This window comes from Erythrolamprus reginae, chromosome 7 (genome assembly GCF_031021105.1).
Source record: "Erythrolamprus reginae isolate rEryReg1 chromosome 7, rEryReg1.hap1, whole genome shotgun sequence".
Classification (NCBI taxonomy): Eukaryota; Metazoa; Chordata; class Lepidosauria; order Squamata; family Dipsadidae; genus Erythrolamprus; species Erythrolamprus reginae.
Window position 1 is genome coordinate 73140410 of NC_091956.1, and position 24839 is coordinate 73165248.

Sequence of the window (24839 nt, forward strand, 5' to 3'; positions counted from 1 at the left end):
TTCCCCCTAGGCTTATAGAATTTATACATGATATGCTTGTATGTATGAGTGGTTGAGTGGTTCTTTAAATTGGGGGTTTTTAGATTATTTTTTAATATTAAATTTGTTTTCATTATCTTTTCATTGTTGTTAGCCGCCCCGAGTCTTCGGAGAGGGGCGGCATACAAATCTAATAGATAGATAGATAGATAGATAGATAGATAGATAGATAGATAGATAGATAGATAGATAGATAGATAGATAGATAAATTAGAAAATTCAGTATATACAATTATGTCAATAATATTGCTGTTCGGAAGAAGACATATTCTCGAGGAACCAGATGAGAAATATATGCAACCAGGAAATAATTAAAACCAAAATGAAATTAACATCAGCAAGATAAATATTGTTAGCATCAAAGAATAGGGGTGCAATAAACACATCTTTCTTTCTCAAGTGCAGGGAACTTTGCCAAAATTATGAACTGATACCCATTTTGGAATTAGGGAGCCTTTTAAAATGGGATGCTGAAGAACAACACACTATGAGAAAAATGTGAATGGAATGCAACTGCGCTAAATAGGCAAGATGGCCTGCATTCTTGTCAGCTGTTGGCGTTATCATGAGAAGAAAATGTATAACAGTGTTATTAATAGCAACTTGCTTTCAGGAATGTCGGACATTTCTAGCTCAGAACAATTAGAACGGTATATTCGTTTATGCGCCACTAAAATACTAACATTGCATTCCATGGCAAATATTTAATAAAACAGATGTGATAGTCTGTAATTTGGTAGAGGAGCGTAGGGGGGTTATGCATGCATGTGGCCACACCCATAATTCATTGCCCCCTTGCATGCGTGTGCGATCCCCCCCATGTTCTCACCGTTTTTATATGTGATGGCACAGTGGGCCAGTTTTTTGTCTTCCCCAGGCTCCAGAGATTTTCTAGTAGCCTGGGAAGGGTGAAAATGGCTTCACACCCGGAAGGCCAAAAATGGCCCATTTCACGACTTCTGGTGGGACCGGAAGGCTTGTTTTTTTGCTCTCCTCAGGCTCCAGAGGTTTTTCTGGGGGCTTGGGAGAACAAAAATGGCCTCCCTCTCCCGAAGACCCTCCGGAAGCCAGAAATACCCTCCCGGAGCCTCGACCCAAGCCCTTTACTTACCTCAAAATGGGCCGCTGGAGACTCCTGGGAGGGGATGAGGGCATGGCCAGGCAAAAATCAGTTGGCCAGCGCACACATGCATGCTGGACCTGATCTACGGCAAAGGCTCCTGTGTCAGCAGATATGGCTTCGTGTGCCAGCTGTGGCACATGTGCTAAAGGTTCGCCATCACATATATAGATTGTTTGTTTGTTTGTTTGTTTGTTTGTTTGTTTGTTTGTTTGTTTGTTTGTTTGTTTGTTTATTTATTTATTTATTTATTGGATTTGTATGCCGCCCCTCTCCGTGGACTTGGGGCGGCTAACAACAGTGACAAAACCAGAATGTAAAAATCCATTACTAAAACAGCTAAAAACCCTTGTTATAAAACCAATCATACATACAAACATACCATGCATAAATTGTAGAAGCCTAGGGGGAAAGATTATCTTAGTTCCCCATGCCTGAAGGCAGAGGTGGGTTTTGAGGAGCTTACAAAAGGCAAGGAGGGTGGGGGCTATTCTAATCTCTGGAGGGAGTTGGTTCCAGAGGGCCGGGGCCACCACAGAGAAGGCTCTTCCCCTGGGCCCCGCCAAACGACATTGTTTAGTTAACGGGACCTGGAGAAGGCACACTCTGTGGGACCTAACTGGTCACTGGGATTCGTGTGGCAGTACTTATACCACTTTGCCAAATGCTAAATTTAATTCCTGTGTAGTTATATGTATGTTTTTCAAAACATTGTTTGAATTCTGCAAACTTTGTGAGCTCCTGAAACCTAATGACAAATCCTTTCTTTCAAATGAATAGTTTAGTTTATCGTCTTTATCCAAGAATATAAACTTGCTATGTTCACAAATGATTCATCTTTTTTAAGATGGCACTCTGTAAGGACTCTCATGATTGGCAATACATAGCGACTTGGAGATTAATAAAATGTTAGAGAATACAAAACCAGGACATACATTTGCTGAGACCAACTAATGGAGAAGCTAGTCAGATGGAAATAAAAAATAAGAGCTGCTAAACACTACACTTTTTAAAATGTAAATGCTAATCTTTGATTAATTGAACAATGTTTTGGGGATATTAACTATGAATCGAAGCAGAGATGCAAATGGTTAGTTTACATATTTAAAAACTCTAGAACAAAGTTGGCAATCTGATGTTTATGTTGCCTATCAAGTGTATTTTTATTCCAAGAGGTATCAATCAATCAAACAAATAATTAAATGAGGTTATAAATATTTTCTTTGCAGTTCATCTTCTGCCCCATGAAACTTTTGCATATTAAATTTTAGTTTTAATATTAATATAATGCTCAATTTCATAGATTTATTAATTTCTAGAATAAATTTTATTTTATTAGGATATTTTACATATTTATTGTAAAATAAAATCTGAAGGTGACTACAGTTCATTGACAAGTTTTGAAATATGCTCAGCTATTGAGGTTAGGGAGAAAAACTAAGCTGAGAAGATAGAGGTCATTTCAGATATAAGAAAGATGAGCAAGATCAATTTACTTGTTTGCTTTCCAGTGCCCTATGACTAGCCATGTGCCTCCATTTGGCTCTATTTGATTATTGCAAGTATAGACACTAAAATTTTGTGACGTTATTTCTCTTTTACAGTACTCCAAAGAGTAAAGTTAAAATTGTAACACTTTCAATATGAACTTGTTATAGATGTTTTTCACTAAAAATACTACATAGCATCAAGAGTGCAAAAGCAATGCAGGTCAAGTCCGAACATTGTCTATAAATGCTATTTTTTATCATTATCTATGTACCACTAATGACATTATCAAGAAAACCTATGGAACTTTGTAGCTTCATAGAGCAAATAATTCTTCCAAATGCTACAAATTATATATAATATAATTTACTGGATTGAATTATGCACCAAAAGCATGAATAACCAATCATACCATGGTCCCCAATCATTTTAGTATTGCATTACTTTAGGTTCTACAAGCTAAGTGTCTATATGCCATTCCGAGTCTTCGGAGAGGGGCGGCATACAAATCTAATTAATAATAATAATAATAATAATAATAATAATAATAATAATAATAAGAAGAAGAAGAAGAAGAAGAAGAAGAAGAAGAAGAAGAAGAAGAAGAAGAAGAAGTAGTAGAAGAAGTAGAAGAAGAAGAAGTCGTCTATTCCTCTTACATGGACACTTGAGCGAAGATAGCCCCATAGGCAACATAGTCCTGTGCTATACAAGGCTTCAAAGGTCATAAGCAACATCTTGAATTGGACCTGGAAGCAAACCAGTACCCAATGCCGCTTATGCAGCAGAAGTATTATATGCACCTTTCTTTGGGCACCCAAGGTAACTCATACAGGCGCATTCTGTAGCAGTTGAATCTTCCAGATAGTCTTCAAGGCTAGCTCCATTTAATCTGCATTGTCATAATCCAAACAGATGATGATGGCTATCAAACTTGCACTATACAGTGGTACCTCTACCTAAGAACGCCTCTAGATAAGAACCGGTGTTCAAGATTTTTTTGCCTCTTCTTAAGAACCATTTTCTACTTAAGAACCCGAGCCCGGAAAAGTTTCCCAGGAAATTTGAGAGCAGCACGAAGGCCCAGCCAGTTTCCTGCCATTCCCCCTGGGTTTCTCTCTCTGGCGCAGTGTATGGGAGGCAACCTCGCGCCGGGTGTATGGGAGGTGCATGCTCCTCCTTGCTGCCTCAAATCCCTTTTTTTTTTTTAAAGCCTTAAAGTTTTGGATTTTTTTAATTTCCCTCGCCTCACTTTCTTCCTTCGACAGCAACTGTCCTCCTCTTCTTCCTCCTTCTCCTCCCACCCAAATTCCGAGCTTTTCTTTGTTTCCCAATGGGTTTGCACGCATTATTTGCTTTTACATTGATTCCTATTGGAAAAATTGCTTCTACTTACAAACTTTTCTACTTAAGAACCTGGTGACGGAACGAATTAAGTTCTTAAGTAGAGATACAACTGTATTAGCATAAGTTGCATGTCTATGCAGGATGTAAGTTTTTACTGTTAAGTGAGATGGGTAGAACTACTAATTATCTAGGGCAGTGTTTCCCAACCTTGGCAACTTGAAGAGATCTGGACTTCAACTCCCAGAATTCCCCAGCCAGCGCTGGCTGGGGAATTCTGGGAGTTGAAGTCCAGATCTCTTCAAGTTGCCAAGGTTGGGAAACACTGATCTAGGGCACAGGTATCAAAATTGTAGCATTACATTGCTGTCACGTGATGTTTTGCAATGTTTTTTTCCCTTTGCGGAACAGTGGTAGACATGGTCTGCTTGTTATACATCCAGCTCATGGACCGCCAGTTTGACACCCCTGTCTAGAGAGATACTAAACAAACAAGCAGACTTCAGTGTGTAAAATAATGGGTTTGTGACTAGATAAAATTAAAATAACTTCAGTTTCCAGTTATTAGTAGAAGGTTGTAGCTTCTAAAATCCACTGAATCATATTGCAAAATTGCATGCTTTCACGGGAATAGAGAAACTGCCAGGAATTTAATGTTTCTGCTCAATGGAAGACTGAATCAAGGCAGGAACACTATTTGGAAAATGCTTCTTTGCAGTGAAATGAGCAAACCAAAATGACAATGTAACTTTCTTTAGTGTTAATATTAATCAAGATAAAAGTTTCAATCAGGTATTCTATTAATGAGCTTCTTAAAAAATATTGCACAGCTGGAAGTGGGATTTCATTTAGTTGAGACATAGTTTACCTAGATGTTTCAGTTATGAGCTACAGAGTGCTAAATAGGTTTCCATGTCAAAATGAACAGATCCAGCACTTAATATCTGGAGCTAGACCTCTTTATGTTTGATTGAAGTAACAGAAATATGGATGGCTACTGTTGTGTTCTATGGCCATTTATAGTAATGTGCGCAATGGAAGCTGAATATAACTAGTGATAGAGACACATAAGACATGAACTGTCAGATCTCCTAACAGTAAGTATTTTTACTGCAAGCATTGCTGTACACTTTTGCTTCCTATACAGTGACTGAGCTCAAACAAGGTGCTATAGAGATTTAAATAATTAAGAATGTTCAAAATATTGACCGTATTTAAAATTTAAATATGCTTTCCAAATTGTTCAGTCAACTCTTACCCATAAAGCTAGCCTTAACCTTTCAGAAGCATTACTAAGCATCGTTACCACATCTGTTTTAATGTAAGTAAACTGTAACATACATATCAGGTAACCCCACCGATAGATCATCTGACCTCATCATCTAAATGAGAAGGACACTTTCTAGCATTATGTGCAAGCAAGATCATTTAAATACAATTATTTTCAGTGGTTTCACTGTGTAAATTTTTGAAAGAACAATAAATATCTTTTCTTGATTCGATATCTAATCACATCACAAAGGAAATACAAATATGCCACGTTAAATTAAACAATTCATGTAATATTGTGTGATCAAAGCATGTTGTTGAAGTATAATTAAATTAGAATTCTTTCAAAAAGTTTTTGGTACTAAGAAACATTTAAGATAGACATGAAATATGAAAGCAATATAAGAAATAACTGACTTTATTAGTAGTATTTAAACTTACAGTAACTTAAAAGCTGGCAATTTATTACTGAGAAACCAAGACTTTTTATAAGACATAGAAATGTTCAATGCACTTTAATCATGTAAAAGATTAATGTTAAGATTTCAGCAAGGTTAAAAAATATGTTTATCAAATAATATGTATTTATTCCTCTTCTTTATCACCAGTTTCAAAGAGAGTTATCTTGCTGCAGCACTGAGAAAATTTCCAGAAAATGCTACACATTATTTTTTTTATAATCTTGTATTTGTTCTTTGACATTTATTTTGAGATTAATAAGTATGCTAATAAAAAGGAATCAAACTACCTTAAAGCATATTATATATATTTACTTTTCCTACTCTAAAGAAATAAAGGATTATGAACTGGGAAATAATTACAAACAAGTTGCAGTACTTAAGATATGCAATTTTCTATCTTAGGTATAACCCTTCCCATACAAGGGGCAAACATTTTCACACTTACCCGTCTACGACAAAAAGGAAGGCCTTGGGTAATGATGCTGATGCTAAATATCTTCATCACAGTTTGGTGTGGCAAAGCCTCTTTTGGACTTGGAAGATCAAAAGAAACCAAGCCATGATTTAAGGAAGATTTCCCTGATTTTGACATTATACTATTGTCACTTGCTCCAAAATTATTTGCAATCAAAGGGCATTACTAAAAAAAATAGCAATACAAAATAGTATCTGGTGCAACTGAGGATTTTAAAGCAGAGATTCGGCTTTTCGGGGCCTGCTTTGCCTTTGCCTCTGTCCCTCCTAGTAAGTGTCTTGACCTGTCTGCTGCTAAGTGAAGTACAAGCGATCCTAGCATAGACAGGAATTATAAATGACTATGGCGACAGACTGTCCCTGCCAATCAAATAGCTATTGGCCCACCCATGCAGTATCACTAACACATATACTACCAACGTAAGTGACATGGAAAAAAAGCAAATGCTTAGAACTAAAACAGCTGAGTTACCAAATTAAAGTCAATTATGGTTCTGATAGGAGTTTTAAGAGAGATTAGGCTTTAACGTTTCCAATTACAACTATTTCAAACAAATACACTGTTAAATCTTAATCATAGAAACCATGAATAAATTATACCTATTGGGGCCGGAATTAATTGTGTATCTATCTTGGTATGTGAACATGTGTCCGCGTGACTCTTTTATGTAAGAGTTATTTATTTTGAAATATCTGAAATATTTTCATTGTTAGAATAATAACAGGAAAAATGTCTGCATTAATTACCAAATTAGAATAAGATAGGAGCAATGAAGAATAAATAAAAACATCATGGCAAAATTTTCTAGTAATACATTCTCCACTTCTTTCCATTTGCTTCCCACAATCTGAATATTGTGCTTTACAGAGAGCATTGAAGATTGCTATTATTTGTTTACCGTAGTTTATGTATCTATTCTATTAGTCTGGGTTTTTTTTTAGAAATCATACTTTAAGAGTCTAAAATTATCTTGCCTTTGTGGTATATATGGTGCATAAGGGAGCCAGTCCCATTTACATTTGATTATGGATATTATGTTCCTATAGAAACATACAAGAGCTTTTCAACAGTAGGATTCCCGTTCAAATAGATAACGCACAGTAGCCTTTCTATTACGTATACTATAAAAAGCGTATGTATTTGTACAAAAGGGGTGTTAGTCCTGCCTGGTTTCCAACAAGGCTCATGTGTTGCCATCTCTCTTTTTTGCTGTTTTTTTAAAAAAATGTTTTCATATTTTGCACATGCGCAAAGGAAGCGAACCAGGAGGGGTAAGCTATAACCCACCCGATAGTATTATAAAGGATAATACTATTTCTGTGCCTGTGTGAAATTTGAAAAATTCCTTATTCAGAAAGCCTTACATTATTCATGAATATTTATGTTTTAAACATGTTTTTATTTACCTCATACAGATGTGTGTTTTTAAAAAAAATACCTTGCTTTTACATTTTATTGAAAATTTGTTTGCTATTTAATTACAGCACTATTACATTACTATAAGCTGTTCAGCATGGCACATAAAAATCTCAATATCTCATATCTTTCTGCTGTACCATCAGCATCACTTTGGGAAATATCTAAATACAAGTTAATCTCATGTGTACATATGCAGGATGCTAAGGTACTATTACAGGATATATTACTAGAATTAACTCTGTCCCTATAGGAGATGACCAAGTTGAACCCCGAGGTAAATTTGAGGTAAGATGTCATCAATCTCAAGTCCCTTTGCACCCACAGGAGGTCTAAGTCCAGCCCACTTTGAATTCCATTGACTCTTATGCCAATTTAATAATAATAATAATAATAATAATAATAATAATAATAATAATAATTTATTTGATTTGTATGCCGCCCCTCTCCGCAGACTCGGGGCGGCTAACAACAATAATAAACACAACATGTACAATCCAATAATAAAAAACAACCAAAAACCCCTATTATAAAACCAAACATACACACAAACATACCATGCATAACTTGTAATGGCCTAGGGAGAAGAGCTATCTCAACTCCCCCATGCCTGGCGGTATAAATGAGTCTTGAGTAGTTTACGAAAGATAGGGAGGGTGGGGGCAGTTCTAATCTCCGGGGGGAGTTGGTTCCAGAGGGCCGGGGCCGCCACAGAGAAGGCTCTTCTCGCCAAACGACAATTTGCTTTGACCATGTATAGTTTAGAACCAGAATTCCTGATTTTCTACTCTAGACAGTCACTTTTATTTGATCTCAGATAAGTGTACTGGTGTTATAATTTATCTGGAAGGGAATTATCTGGAAGGGGATAATTTATCTGGAAGGGGAAGAGGACCGGAAGAGCAAAGTTAGTTTTATCCATTCTTTGATTGGTTCAGCAACATAGTAGCAACCAGTTTTCAAAATAAGTTTCAGTTAACCACATGCTAATCCCAAACTAAATAAATTATCTAGTAGATTACCCTCTTTTTTGTTACACTCTATGTTCTATGTCGTGTGAGTCTGTATGCGTGTGTGTCCGTGTGTCTATGTGAATTTATCTCAGATAATTCTATATGAAAATAATGAAAAATGTGTCCATGAAGTAAATTAAGTTAAACTTGGGAGGTTTATTTTTGTGCACAGAACTTCAGCACGTCTTCAAAGAAAACACCAATTCCTAGTTCACTTCCCCTACCTTCTTTAAATTAGTGTTTCAAGAACATCTGTCTTCATTCCTACATTAAAATATTCCTCAAACTATTTCAAATATGTAACACAAACCCAGCTGCATCATCTTGAGTACTTCAAATATTCTAAAAATGTCACTCCAATCCTTATTGGATATAACATGATTTATGTGATTAAGTTAAACTCTTTGGTTGTCTTAGGATAGTACCAGCTGTTAGAATAACTACTACAGTTGCTCTTGAAGAATTTGCTTGGCGATTGTTTTGTTGTGTGCTGGTACACCTTTAAAATATATGCAATATGAAATCTTTCTTTTACATTCTTTTAAAACCCTATTTTTTAATAGGGTAAAGACTCAAGAGAGTGATAATGCAGGAAAAAAAATGTAGTACAGTAATGCTTCGTCTTACAAACGCCTCGTCATACAAACTTTTCGAGATACAAACCCGGGGTTTAAGATTTTGTTGCCTCTTCTTACAAACTATTTGCACCTTACAAACCCACCGCCACCGCTGGGATGCCCTGCCTCTGGACTTCTGTTGCCAGCGAAGCACCCGTTTTTCCCCTCCTAGTGAGGGGAGCCTCAGTGAAATCGCAGCATCGCAAAAACACAGAGGTCTGGAGGTGGAGTTTTGAGGACTTCGGTGTTTTTCCGATGCTGCAATTTCACTGAGGCTCCCTTCGCTGGGAAACCCCACCTCCGGATTTCCGTTGCCAGCGAAGCGTGCATTTTTGCGATGCTGCGATTCCACTGCTGGGATTCCCCTGCAGCATCGCAAAAACACAGAAGTCTGGAGGTGGGGTTTCCCATGGAGGGGAGCCTCAGGGGAATTCCAGCAGCGCAAAAACGGGCGCTTCGGCTGGCAAAAGGGGTGAATTTTGGACTTGCACGCATTAATCGCTTTTCCATTGATTCCTATGGGAAACATTGTTTCGTCTTACAAACTTTTCACCTTAAGAACCTTGTCCCGGAACCAATTAAGTTTGTAAGACAAGGTATCACTGTATTAGGGTCTATCAATAGAAGTATAATTTCTAAATAATGGAAGTAATTTTCCCTTTACTCTGTGTTGTTAGAAGTGGTTATATACCTAATGTGATCATTAATAGAAAAAAAAAATGATCAGGTCACTAGATTAAAAATTATATGAGTGGAAATTGGGCATTTAGCCTTCATAAGCAAAGACTGAGTTGGGATATGATAGCGCTTTTCAAGGATCTGAAAGAATGTGACACAAGATAAAAACTTTTTTCCATGTTCCAGAGTGCAGACTATAAACTAATGGACTATAGTTTTCACCTGAAAGTTAGAAAAATAGTAAGACTGGTTTAATAAAACCAATAGTTATGAAAACTGGTGGACTTTCCTTTGCTAGATGTACTCAAATTCAGTCTAGAGAGCCAGCTATCAGAAATTATTTATATCCCAATTTATACAGCTTAGATTATAAAACTTAATTTTATCAGTAACTTTCTGAAATCACCTTTTGAGGTTTTTTAAAGGAACAGAGCAGAGTATAAATCATAACAATACTTTTTTTAAAAAGCTACAGTGATACCTCATCTTACAAATGCCTCGTCATACAAACTTTTCGAGATACAAACCCGGGGTTTAAGATTTTTTTGCCTCTTCTTACAAACTATTTTCACCTTACAAACCCACCGCCGCTGCTGGGATGCCCCACCTCCGGACTTCCGTTGCCAGCGAAGCACCCATTTTTGCGCTGCTGGGATTCCCCTGAGGCTCCCCTCCATGGGAAACCCCACCTCCGGACTTCTGTGTTTTTGTGATGCTGCAAGGGAATCCCAGCAGCGCAAAAACGGGCACTTTGCTGGCAACGGAAGTCCAGAGGTGGGGTTTCCCAGCGAGGGAAGCCTCAGTGAAATCGCAGCATTGCAAAAACACAGAGGTCCAGAGGTGGGGTTTCCTATGGAGGGGAGCCTAAGGGGAATCCCAGCAGTGCAAAAACGGGTGCTTCGGCTGGCAAAAGGAGTGAATTTTGGGCTTGCACGCATTAATCGCTTTTCCATTGATTCCTATGGGAAACATTGTTTCGTCTTACAAACTTTTCACCTTAAGAACCTCGTCCCGGAACCAATTAAGTTTGTAAGACAAGGTATCACTGTATTGTTTTTCTCAATCAGTTCCATAAACCAAATACTAAAATTTGCCTAAAAGCTATTTGAGCATGAACAGAAAGAGAAAACTAGACCAAAAGCCATTTTAACAAGCAATGGCAGCTGCATGATAAGGCACTTAGATAAACTGTACTCCTGTATTAGGGGAAATGCCATGCATTGATTCTATAGCAGCTGTGATAAACCAGACTGTTACCTTATCATTTTTTCTAGTAAGGAAAGTTCTTGAAATCTGCTGAAATCCCTTCACTGAATGATTTGTGCTGTGTTTGGATGGTTTATTGCCTCGTGATCTCTCAATTGCTTAAAAACGGCTGAGATAGTCCTTTCCTTTGATCCATCCTGATAGGCCACAAGTGAAACAGATTAATCATGACTAGTGTCATGCAGTGTCACATGACACTTCTTTTTCCTGGTTTTTCATAGACTTATAGTGTAAGAAGGAAAGAAATCTCTGTTACGGCTTTTGGAATAAAGAGGGAAGCTATCTGTGTAGCTTTATTTTGATAGCACATCAGATGAAAGGCTGTCAGCGTTCCATCAATTGAGCAGAAGAGAATGCAATTAGGACACAAATTCTATATGATTCACTAGTGTCAGCTCTTCAAGATAGGCCAGGCCAGAAAACAGATACTGCAAAAACTATTTGAAGTCAATTATTGCAGGGTACGATATCAGATCTTGAAAGCCTGCCAGAAAGTATGTATGTATGTATGTATGTATGTATGTATGTATGTATGTATGTATGTATTTTATTTATTTATTTATTTTGTCCAATACACAATGAGGGTTTTAGTGGGTATATATCTATATATACATAATAAAATACATGATGAAGGTTATAGAGGAGATACTCATAGTAAAATATATCTAAGAAATAATAGAAAAGAAGATAAAGTAATAGAACATATCAATGAAAGAATAGAAGAAGAAATATAGGAATAGAAGAAAGGTATAGGAGATATAGGAGAGCAATAGGACAGGGGACGGAAGGCACTCTAGTGCACTTGTACTCGCCCCTTACTGACCTCTTAGGAATCTGGATAGGTAAACCGTAGATACCCTATTTAAAGTACCCTATTTAAATTCCTGGAATTACACGAATTACAGAATTCTTCCATTTGCAAACTAAGGTACTATTGCAGGGTTTCTTTGTGATCTGGTAGTTAATGTACTTGTGAGTTTAGCTGCAGGAAACTAAGGATATCTCTTTTTTTTAACTTATCTGATACAAACTGGTTTCTGCTACCTATTTTAAGTTGTCCTTATGTATTGATGTGGTTTCTTCAAGAACGTCTTCTGTAAATAACATCTGTAAATAACTTCCCTCACATTAACATTTAAACTGCCCTATGTGCATCTAAATAGAAAAGTGAATAAAAATTGAATTGTAGGTAATCCTCATATAACAACTGATCACTCAGTGACTATTTGAAGTTACAATGGTGCTGAGCAAAGGAGACTTAAAACCAGTCTTTGTATTATTATTATTATTATTATTATTATTATTATTATTATTATTATTATTTATTAGATTTGTATGCCGCCCCTTTCCGCAGACTCGGGGCGGCTCACAACAGTGATAAAAACAATATATAATGACAAATCTAATAATTAGAATCTAAAATAACAATAGTACATTTTAAAAAATCTAAAAAGCAAGGAACCCCAATATAAAAAACATACATACAGTCATATCATGCACAAAAACTACATAGGCAGGGGGAGATGTCTCAGTTCCCCCACGCTCGATGACAGAGGTGGGTTTTAAGGAGTTTACGAAAGGCAAGGAGGGTGGGGGCAGTTCTAATCTCTGGAGGGAGCTGATTCCAGAGAGTCAGAGCCGCCACAGAGAAGGCTCTTCCCCTGGGTCCTGCCAGACGACCCGGAGAAGACCAACTCTGTGGGACCTAACCGGCTGCTGGGATTCATGTGGCAGAAGACGGTCTCGCAGATATCCTGGTCCGGTGCCATGAAGGGCTTCATAGGTAATGACCAACACTTTGAATTGTGACCGGAAACTGATCGGCAACCAATGCAGACTGCGGAGTGTTGGAGTAACATGGGCATTGCAGCCACTCCAATGGACATATAATCATGACTCTGGAGTTTAGCAACCAGCTTGCTGTTACAAGATCCCAGCATCCCATAATCACATGACCAACATCTGCGAAACTCACTGCTGGCTTCCAACAAACAAAGTCAATAGAGAAAACAGCTCGAAATGAGGAGCGAAAGGCAGAACGGAAGGTGTCTGCTCCGGGTTTGCCTTCACTCCAACCCTCCCACTGGCCCCCCGCAGCCGCCAAAAAATGTGTAGGGAAAGCGGGTGGAATGGAGCGAACGGCCTCCGCTTATTGCCCTGCTCAGGCCTGGCAATCCCGGCGAGGGTACACGGCGCAGCCTCTCTCTCTCACCCTCTCTCTGCAACTCCGCAGCCATGGACCCCCACACGGTAGCAGCACTTGCTGATTCTGCCTCCATCCTCTAAGGCTGCATTACTATTACTATTAGTCTTCTCATCATTCCTATCGCTAGTCTCCCACTTATGAACATGACTGTAATTTATTGCTTCTATCCTTATGATTTATATTGTTTCTTGATTGCTTATTTGACCCCCATGGCAATCATTAAGTGTTGTACTTCATGATTCTTGACAAAAGTATCTTTTTTTATGTACACTGAGAGCATATGCACCAAAGACAAATTCCTTGTGTGTCCAATCACACTTAGAATTCTATTTCAGCTTCAGGATGTACTGCTTAATGCAGTGTTTTTCAACCAGAGATCCGCCAGAAATCTGACGACACCAAAAGGCTCCCCTGAAGAAAAAAGGTTGAAAAACAGTGCTCTCAGCAGGTTAGAGAGCCAGCATATTGGCCCCAACAATCTGGGTCCTCACTTTACTGACCTGGGAAGGATGGAAGGCTGAGTCAACCTTGAGCTGATGAGGCTTGAACTCCTGGCAGTGAGCTGAATTAGCTTGCAATACTGCATTCTAACCACAGGGTCACCACATCTCCAATTAAATAACTATTCATTTCTCTTCAACATAGAAACATAGAAGACTGACGGCAGAAAAAGACCTCATGGTCCATCTAGTCTGCCCTTATACTATTTCCTGTATTTTATCTTACAATAGATATATGTTTATCCCAGGCATGTTTAAATTCAGTTACTGTGGATTTACCAACCACGTCTGCTGGAAGTTTGTTCCAAGGATCTACTACTCTTTCAGTAAAATAATATTTTCTCATGTTGCCTTTGATCATTCCCCCCAACTAACTTCAGATTGTGTCCTCTTGTTCTTGTGTTCACTTTCCTATTAAAAACACTTCCCTCCTGAACCTTATTTAACCCTTTAACATATTTAAATCTTTTGATCATGTCCCCCCTTTTCCTTCTGTCCTCCAGACTATACAGATGGAGTTCATGAAGTCTTTCCTGATACGTTTTATGCTTAAGACCTTCCACCATTCTTGTAGCCCGTCTTTGGACCCGTTCAATTTTGTCAATATCTTTTTGTAGGTGAGGTCTCCAGAACTAAACACAGTACTCAACGAAGATACTGTACATATATTAAGCAGAAATGAACCATTTGTACAACATCTACATACACGCAATAAATATCTTTAAGATTTGTATCAGCATCACAATTTTTGAAATAGCTTTTAAATAGAAAGGACCACTCACACAACTTTGGAAAAGTTTACTGCCTTCCTCTTTTCCTGTAAATCTTCATTAATTCTTTTAAGTAAACCCTATTCACTTTAAGTATAAGAGACTTGTAAGGAACGTATACCAATACTCATAGTTTTCCTTCACGCTTTTGCTATTTTAGGTATAACTTCAGATATATAAGTGTCATTAAAGCAAGCATTTCCACACAAAAAAAAACCTTTCCCCCCACTCCAGTGTCTGGTTAGGTTTCAAAATGTTAAATACAGTACCGCTAAAGGTAATATGGTATTGTGGTTAGGAAGAGTGGACTGAGAAGACTATGATTCAAAGTTACTGTTTCATATGGAAGCTGACTAAGTGACTTGGAACTAGTTACTCTCACTCAATGTGTTTCATGGAATTTTTGGTTAAAGAAAAGTTAAAGGGAAGGTCTTGTACACTATTTTCATCTCCAAGAAAATAGTGCAATAAATCTATCAAACTCTTAAATAGCCAGGTAACACAAAACAAGAAAATAGAAAGAATTACACATTAAATAACCTACTAGTTGTAAACTTGTAAAATTTATAAGGATATGAAAATACACAATTATATAAAATATTCAATACATTCCAAATCCAATGTTTTATTCTTTATGCTCAAGTGCCTTGACTGGTCCTATAATTGATTTTAAATATTATCTGACACATACACCTAAATAATTAATAAATTAGAGGAAGCAGTTGCCTTAAATTGCTGGCAACTTGCATAAACATTATAGTCTCAGTCTTTATTAAGTAATGTAAATAAAAAAGTCTTTGTTCCAAAAATATTTACTATATAGCTAGCAAGTCCAATTTTTTTTTTACTGGAAAGAATTTAAATGATTCTTATTAATTTGTGTGGATGATATCTTCAAAAATTCAAAAATCAGGACAAATGTTCCTTTAAAATGTCATTCCATTCCATTATTATATTGATATAGTCAAAATCTAAGAGAGAATTATTCATATTTTGTCATGAATAATTTCCATACATATAATAAACAAGTAAGGTAGTTCCGATAAGTTAGTGTTACGACAATACTGAAAAAAATGGAACTTGTAACCACTCCTCAAACAGTTCCTTGCAAGAGAACCAGCTGATGAGACGCAAGAAGAAATGGGCTTCTAACCAAGTACAGTGATACCTCGTCTTACGAACTTAATTGGTTCCAGGACGAGGTTTGTAAGGTGAAAAGTTTGTAAGACGAAATAATGTTTCCTATAGGAATCAATGGAAAAGCGATTAATGTAATGACGTGGTGAAGGTGCTGAGGTGTCTCCCAGGGGCCACTGCCAGCAGGGACAGGAGGAGGATTACAAACATTGTCAAGGCTGTGAGTAAAGGTAATAACATTGATGTGGTGGTGCATCTTGGCACAAATGATTTGTCCCAGAGAAATGTCAATGTAGTAAAAAGAGATTTTCAATGTCTAAGTGTGGAGCTGGGTAAAATAGCAGATTCAGTGACTTTCTCAGAGGTGTTACCGGTTTGTGGCCAAGAGGATAAAACAACGTGTATCATAGAGTTTAATGTGTGGTTAAAGCAGTGGTGTAAAGCTGAAGGTTTTGGCTATGTAAGTCATGATGTCAGTAGGTGGTCTAATAGGGAGTTGTTTAAGAGGGATGGTTTGCATCCATCATACAGAGGTACCCAGGTACTCGGTGAGGAATTCAGAACTTTTTTGGACAGGCATTTAAACTAGGTAAAGGGGACAGAGATGTAACTGATGTGGGTGATTTCTGTCCCCGACCAATGAGGATAAAGCAGTTTTTGGAAGCTTATGAAAAGGGAGCTGCAAATAAAATAGATGTAGTTGTTGATGATAAGGGGCAAACTAATAATGAAAATAATGTTCTTCGTGTAATGTGCACGAATGCTCGAAGCTTGAGCAACAAGCTCTGTGAATTAATGGCCATAATATCTAGAGATAATTTGGACCTGGTTGCCATAACTGAGACATGGTTTAAGGATTCTAATGAATGGGAAATATCCATACCAGGATATACACTGTATAGGAAGGATAGAATAGAGAGAAGGGGAGGTGGAGTAGCCATTTATGTTAAAGAAACTCTAAAAACAACACTAATTCAAAATACATGTCAAGATCTAGAGACCCTCTGGATTTGCATGCAAAATAAAGACGGTTCTGTCATTAGAATTGGGGTGATCTATAGGCCTCCAGGGCAATCTGAGGAATATGACAACAAGATGGTGGATGAAATTACCCAAATGGCAGTAAAGGGAGATATTGTGGTTATGGGTGATTTCAACATGCCTGATGTTGACTGGAATATCCCCAGTGCCCTTACATGCAAAAGTAAGAATATAGTAGAGGCCTTTACAGGAGCAGCTCTGGCACAGCTGGTTAAGACACCAACTAGAGGGGAGAATATTCTAGATTTAGTTTTTACGAATGGGAATTGGGTTTCAGATGTCAAGGTGGGAGAAAATTTAGGTTGCAGTGACCATCTATGTTTGTGGTTTGATGTAAAAACTCATTGTGAGCAATCCTATAATGCAACCAAAGTATTGGATTTCAGAAAAACAAATTTTAATGCAATGGGGGAATATTTAGATAATGAATTAAAGGGGAGGGATAAAATGGCAGGAGCGAGCACCCAGTGGACTGTATTTAAAAAGGCCATCTTAAAAGCCACTGGACTGTATGTAAGACAAATAACTAAAGGTAAAAGGAAGAAGAAACCGCTATGGTTTAGCAATGATGTAAGGACTATAGTCAATGAAAAAAAGGCTGCCTATAGGAGGTATAAAGAGTCTGGAAGTATAGCTGATAGGGAGGTGTATAAAATGAGACAGAAGGAGGCGAAACAGATAATATATGCTGCTAAAGCCTCAAAAGAGGAAGAAATTGCCAAATCTCTAAAGAAGGGGGATAAAACCTTCTTCAGATATATTAGTGATAAGAAGAAGAAAAACTGCGGCATCACGAAGCTTAGTACCGGGAACAATACATGCATTAATGGGAATAAGGAGATTGCTGACCATTTCAATAGCTACTTCTGTTCAGTTTTCTCAAAAGACACCTTACAAAATAATACTATAGAGGGATATAGCATTGCCTCCAACTGTACAGATTCAGCTCCAGTGATCTTAGAAGCCGATGTCTTAGAAGAACTTGAACGATTAAAGATAAATAAGGCAATGGGTCCAGATGGCATCCACCCCAGAGTTCTTAAAGAACTCAGATCTGTCATTGCTACCCCCCTGACTGATTTGTTTAACCAATCCTTGTTAACAGGAGATGTTCCTGAGGATTGGAGAATGGCAAGTGTTGTGCCTATCCACAAGAAGGGCAGTAGAGAAGAAGCTGGTAACTACAGGCCAGTTAGCTTGACATCAGTTGTCGTTAAAATGATGGAGACTCTACTGAAAAAGAGGATAAATCAGCACCTAAAAAACAATAAATTATTGGACCCAAATCAGCATGGCTTTACTGAAGGCAAATCATGTCAGACTAATCTCATTGATTTCTTTGACTATGTCACAAAGGTGTTGGATGAAGGTGGTGCCGTGGATATTGCCTACCTGGACTTCAGCAAAGCCTTTGATACGGTTCCACATAAAGAGCTGATAGATAAATTAGTGAAGATTGGACTTAATCCCTGGATAGTTCAATGGATTTGCAGCTGGCTGAAGCATAGACACCAGAGGGTTGTTGTGAATGGTGAGTATTCTGAGCAGAGTCAGGTTACAAGCGGTGTGCCACAAGGGTCTGTTCTGGGTCCTATTCTTTTTAATATGTTTGTGAGTGACATAGGGGAAGGTCTGGTAGGGAAGGTTTGCCTATTTGCCGATGACTCTAAAGTGTGCAATAGGGTTGATATTCCTGGAGGCGTCGGCAATATGGTAAATGATTTAGCTTTACTAGATAAATGGTCAAAGCAATGGAAACTGCAGTTTAATGTTTCCAAATGTAAAATAATGCACTTGGGGAAAAGGAATCCTCAATCTGACTATTGTATTGGCAGTTCTGTGTTAGCAAATACTTCAAAAGAAAAGGATTTAGGCGTAGTGATTTCTGACAGTCTCAAAATGGGTGAACAGTGCAGTCAGGCAGTAGGGAAAGCAAGTAGGATGCTTGGCTGCATAGCTAGAGGTATAACAAGCAGGAAGAGGGAGATTATGATCCCGCTATATAGAATGCTGGTGAGACCACATTTGGAATACTGTGTTCAGTTCTGGAGACCTCACCTACAAAAAGATATTGACAAAATTGAACGGGTCCAAAGACGGGCTACAAGAATGGTGGAAGGTCTTAAGTATAAAGCGTATCAGGAAAGACTTAATGAACTCAATCTGTATAGTCTGGAGGACAGAAGGAAAAGGGGGGACATGATCGAAACATTTAAATATATTAAAGGGTTAAATAAGGTCCAGGAGGGAAGTGTTTTTAATAGGAAAGTGAACACAAGAACAAGGGGACACAATCTGAGGTTAGTTGGGGGAAAGATCAAAAGCAACATGAGAAAATATTATTTTACTGAAAGAGTAGTAGATCCTTGGAACAAACTTCCAGCAGACGTGGTAGATAAATCCACAGTAACTGAATTTAAACATGCCTGGGATAAACATATATCCATCCTAAGATAAAATACAGAAAATAGTATAAGGGCAGACTAGATGGACCATGGGGTCTTTTTCTGCCGTCAGACTTCTATGTTTCTATGTTTCTATGTGTGCAAGCCCACCCTTTTGCCAGCCAAACCGCCCGTTTTTGCGCTGCTGGGATTCCCCTGAGGCTCCCCTCCATGGGAAACTCCACCTCCGGACTTCTGTGTTTTTGTGATACTGCAGGGGAATCTCAGCAGGGGAATCCCACAGTGCAAAAATGGGTGCTTCGCTGGCAACAGAAGTACGGAGGTGGGGTTTCCCAGCGAGGGGAGCCTCAGCGAAATTGCAGCATTGCAAAAACACAAAAGTCCTTGAAACCCCAACTCTGGACTTCCGTGTTTTTGTGATGCTGCGATTTCGCTGAGGCTCCCCTCGCTGGGAAACCCCACCTCCGGACTTCCATTGACAGCGAAGCACCCGTTTTTGTGCTGTTGGGATTCCCCTGCAGCATCACAAAAACACGGAAGTCCAGAGATGGGGTTTCCCATGGAGGGGAGCCTCAGGGGAATCCCAGCAGTGCAAAAACCGGCACTTCGCTGGCAACAGAAGTCCGGAGGCGGGGCATCCCAGTGGCGGCGGCTTGGGTTTGTAAGGTGAAAATAGTTTGGAAGAAGAGGCAAAAAAAATCTTAAACCCCAGGTTTGTATCTCGAAAAGTTTGTATGACGAGGGGTTTGTAAGATGAGGTATCACTGTACTCAGGGATTGCTTGTCTTGCTGCAGCTCAAAGATAATTTGGGGCAAGATGCTCTTAAGCCATGATGTGGCAAAAATGTCCCAGTGCTTCTCACTGCATTGCAGTTCTGGGACTGCTTGTACAGCACTGTTCATGGGCTTTTTGATATGCTGGGCCATAGGGTTTGAGACTGCACACCTCAGTGGCAGTGACAAGTCAAGGGGAAGGGAGAAAGAACACACGACAATCAAGCCGAGGAGGAAGGTCCACTGGCAGCAGTGGTGGGAGAATACAGCAACTTTTTTCTGATGTTTGGGTGGCCAAAGGGCAGGCATGGACGGGAGACAGACTAACAGGGGGAGATGCAGGGGAGGTAGTCCATTGGAAGAATGGAAGCTTGAGGTTGGAAGGACCAAGTTGGATCCAGGTCGGTCCTCCCGTAACAATCTGCAGGATTTGTTTAACGACAAGACTTCTGGCCCTGCCATTGTGAAGCAGGGCTGTCACAACCACTTAACAACCACTTCATTTACTGATCCCAATTAAGGTTGTAAAGTGAAGACTATCTGTATTCCATATTTTAAAAAGTATGGCCAGAATTGAGACCAGAATTTCTGATGCTAAGCAAGGCAGTTATTAAGTGAATGGTGCCCAAAGATCCCTTTTTTGGCCATAGTTTTAAAGTGAATCACAGCTGTTGTTAAGTGAACCATGCAGTTGTGAATCTGGCTTCCCTGATTGACCTTGCTTGTCAGAAGCCAGCTGGGAGATCACAAATAGCAATTACATAATCCTGGGGGAAATTGCCAAGCACCTGAATTTTTGATATCATGTCCATGGAGGGTATAGTAATAGTCATTAAGTGTGAGGAATAGTAATTCACCACTTTTTCAGTACTATTGTAACTTTCAATGGTCACTAAACAAATGGTTGTAAGTTAAGGACTACCTGTACCCTTTGAAAAGTATCAAGAATATGAAAGACAGTACAAATATTATTTATTCTGGAGCATCACTGAATGTTTTATATGAAGGCATCTAACTGCACCCTCTAGCGTTCATAGTGGAAAATGGCATTTTACTAAGTTTAGGCAATATACACCAAGCTATTATGAAGTTATTTAGTAATGTTTTATTGCCTTGTCAATTAATATTTTAATTGAAAACTGCCTTGAATTGTTGGTGAGCTGAATGGCCTTAAAAATGAGACAAATAAATGGAATGCTGTGTGTATCATCATCCAACAGGTAGAAAACTAAAGTAAATTGCATGAAGCTGACAATGGCTTATGCACAAAGGCGGTACAGTGTTACCTCGATTTTCACGGGGGATGCGTTCCGAGACCGCCTGTGAAAGTCGAATTTCCGCGAAGTAGAGATGCGGAAGTAAATACACTATTTTTGGCTATGAACAGTATCACAAGCCTTCCCTTAACACTTTAAACCCCTAAATTACAATTTCCCATTCCCTTAGCAACCATTTAGATTATTACTCACCATGTTTATTTATTAAAGTTTATTAAAAAAAATATTTATTAAAGGCGGACGAAAGTTTGGCAATGACATATGATGTCATCGGGTGGGGAAAACCGTGGTTTGGGGGGGGGGAAACCGTCAAGTATTTTTAGTTAATATTTTTGAAAAACCGTGGTATAGACTTTTCGCGAAGTTTGAACCCGCGAAAATCGAGGGAACACTGTATTACAGTCAAATGATAAGGAAATGAACTTTTGGTTCAAGAACCCAAGATCAAATTAGGTTTGTGAATATACAGTATGTCACAGAAGTGAGTACACCACGTCACATGTTGTAAATGTTTAAGTATATTTTTTCATGTGACAACACTGAAGAAATGACACTTGGCTACAATGTAAAGTGGTGAGTATACAGCTTGTATATCAGTGTGAATGTGCTGTCTCCTCAAAATAGCGCAAGACACAGCCATTAATGTCTAAACTGGTGGCAACAAAAGTGAGTACACCCCTAAGTGTTAATGTCCAAATGGGGCCCAAAAAGTCAATACAGTGGTACCTCTACTTATGAACTTAATTCTTTCCATGACCAGGGTCTTAAGTAGAAAAGTTTGTAAGAAGCAATTTTTCCCATAGGAATCAATGTAAAAGCAAATAATGTGTGTGATTGGGGAAACCACAGGGAGGGCGGAGGCCCTGTTTCCTCCCAGGAGATTCTAGAGAGGCCCCATGGAGGCTTCTCCCCGCCTTTTCTGGCCTGTTTCCACCCCAGAGAATTCTGGAGAGGCACCACAGAGGCTTCTCCCCGCCTTTTCCAGCCCTGTTTCCTCCCAGGAGATTATTATTATTATTTTATTATTATTATTTATTAGATTTGTATGCCGCCCCTTTCCGTAGACTCATGGCAAAGAGCAGAAGGAAAGGTAATCACAGTTGTATATTATATCAGGAATCAGCAACAGGAATCACACTATATTTTTGGAGTGAATGTGATAATGCAAAGTGAAAAGAACATATTTGTTTTAAATAGAAATTCTTTTTGAAAGGCTATCTTCCTTAGGGGTTATTCTTTTTTCTTGCTTTTTAAAGCTATGTTAAGCCTATTTTTGAACTAAATTATATTAAAGTTTTTGGGTACTTCTCATTTCAGAACGTCAGGGAATTATAATACCAGTTTTAATAACTCTGGTAAAAGGCTGATCTAGAAGACCGTGTATATATGAGTTTGCACTGTGTTTTACAAGAATTCATCCATGATAGTAATGATTACAAATTACAATTAAGATGTTTCTTCTTAAACCAGTTTTAACATGGTTCAATGTCATGCTAGATTTAACCACATCATAGCTTAGGAAGTCATGCAAGCAAAATCACAGATAATTAAAGTCCTAATTTCTAATATATAAAAACCAGAAATACTAAAATGGGAAACATTTCTTAACAAAACATCAGAATATAGAAAAAGTTATTCAACCAGTTTTTGACAGCCTATTGCACCAATACTTTGCAAACACAGATTTATAAACGAAAAAAAGAAGTTAAAATATTTTCCTACAAAATCTGAGGTTTTGGAAATTATGAGAATAAGCCTATTTAGGATTACGAACATCTAGTTCAGAAATTAGAGACGGAAAAAATGCTTTGACGTAAATCCTAGCACAGATTTTTAAGAAAGCAAGAACAGAAATAGTAATGCTATTTTTATTTAGTTATAGATATTATGCTTTCAAAGAAAAATGTTTGAACAGTGCTACAAATAGTTGTTGAGAAATTTAATATACAGTGATACCTTGTCTTACAAACTTAATTGGTTCCGGGACGAGGTTCTTAAGGTGAAAAGTTTGTAAGACGAAACAATGTTTTCCATAGGAATCAATGGAAAAGCAATTAATGCGTGCAAGCCCAAAATTTACCCCTTTTGCCAGCCGAAGCGCCCGTTTTTACACTGCTGGGATTCCCCTGAGGCTCCCCTCCATGGGAAACCCATTGCCAGCGAAGCACCTGTTTTTGCGCTGCTGGGATTCCCCTGCAACATCGCAAAAACACAGAAGTCCAGAGGTGGTGTTTCCCATGGAGGGGAGATCAGGGGAATCCCAGCAGCGCAAAAATGGGTCCTTTGCTGGCAACGGAAGTCCGGAGGCGGTGCATCCCAGTGGTGGCGGTGGGTTTGTAAGGTGAAAATAGTTTGTAAGAAGAAGCAAAAAAATCTTAAACCCCGGGTTTGTATCTCGAAAAGCTTGTATGACGAAGCGTTTGTAAGACGAGGTATCACTGTATTCATCTTGGGAAGTTTACTCCCTATATTTTAAAATTGCACTTAAAAGTATTTAAAGTTACTGACCTTAGATTTAATATAGAATGGCGATGACTGCTGATGTATTGCTAAGTCCAGGTTACCATTTGAATTTGTGATGCTGTTACAATTAGTTTGCTCATCTCTGCTGCTTTCATCGGATTGATCAAAGTCATCACTGTCTTGGTCCATTTCTTCTTCCTCCTCCATGTCCTCCTCTTCCTCTGGTATGCCAGCATGTTCATCTTCTTCCTCCTCCTCTTGGTTGCCAGAATAATCTTCATCTACTTCAATAAATCTGTTGTTGTTTTCTTCCAACTGAGATTCATTTCTATGACACAGTCCAGGTTGTCCGCCACCAATTTCCCCATTTCTTGCCACAGCTTCATCTTGTTGTCGTAACTGTTGTTCCTCCTCCACAACTCGATTCATCTGCTCTTCATCCGCTTGGCTTGATGAAGTATTACCTCGAATAGACCCCCCAGTTCGTCGTCTCTTGCTGCCAACAGATAACAGTTCCTGATTCATTTCCAAAAGCCAGTTTGCTACTTCTTGGACCTTCCCTAAACTATCTGAAGATGCAAACGTTTTTACATTCTGAGAAGAGAAAAAGAAGAGAATTGTCACAATTATAAACTTTGTTATACTCTTAATTATATAGATCTAGTTATTAAGGATTTATTTTAACATAGAATACTTCTGATGTAGCATGTCAACTTAATGTTATAAATAATATGTATTTATATATTAAATTAAGTGGCATAGGAGGAAATATTAAGATAACACTATGCGCCCACAATAACACAGTAAGAATCTTATAGACTATTACATTTAAATTTGATGTTGATGGTAGTGTCAACTATAATGAAAATATAAAGGCATCCATTGTTTTGAAAAATCTATTTCATAGAAACATAGAAACATAGAAGTCTGACGGCAGAAAAAGACCTCCTGGTCCATCTAGTCTGCCCTTATACTATTTTCTGTATTTTATCTTAGGATGGATATATGTTCATCCCAGGCATGTTTAAATTCAGTTACTGTGGATTTATCTACCACGTCTGCTGGAAGTTTGTTCCAAGG

General features: G+C 38.3%; 1 protein-coding gene across 4 annotated transcripts in view; it reads right to left on the reverse strand.

The window, feature by feature from the left end:
- FBXW7 (F-box and WD repeat domain containing 7) overlaps nt 1-24839 on the reverse strand; it is a 135401-nt gene that overhangs the window by 68085 nt on the left and 42477 nt on the right. For 3 of the 4 annotated variants that reach the window (XM_070757820.1, XM_070757821.1, XM_070757826.1), the window contains one exon: nt 23805-24353. In XM_070757820.1, coding sequence (XP_070613921.1) covers nt 23805-24284 — 480 coding nt within the window. In that variant the 5' untranslated portion in view covers nt 24285-24353. Of the gene's footprint in view, nt 1-6195; nt 6255-23804; nt 24354-24839 lie in introns of those variants that run through there. The other variant, XM_070757824.1, reaches the window with a different exon arrangement.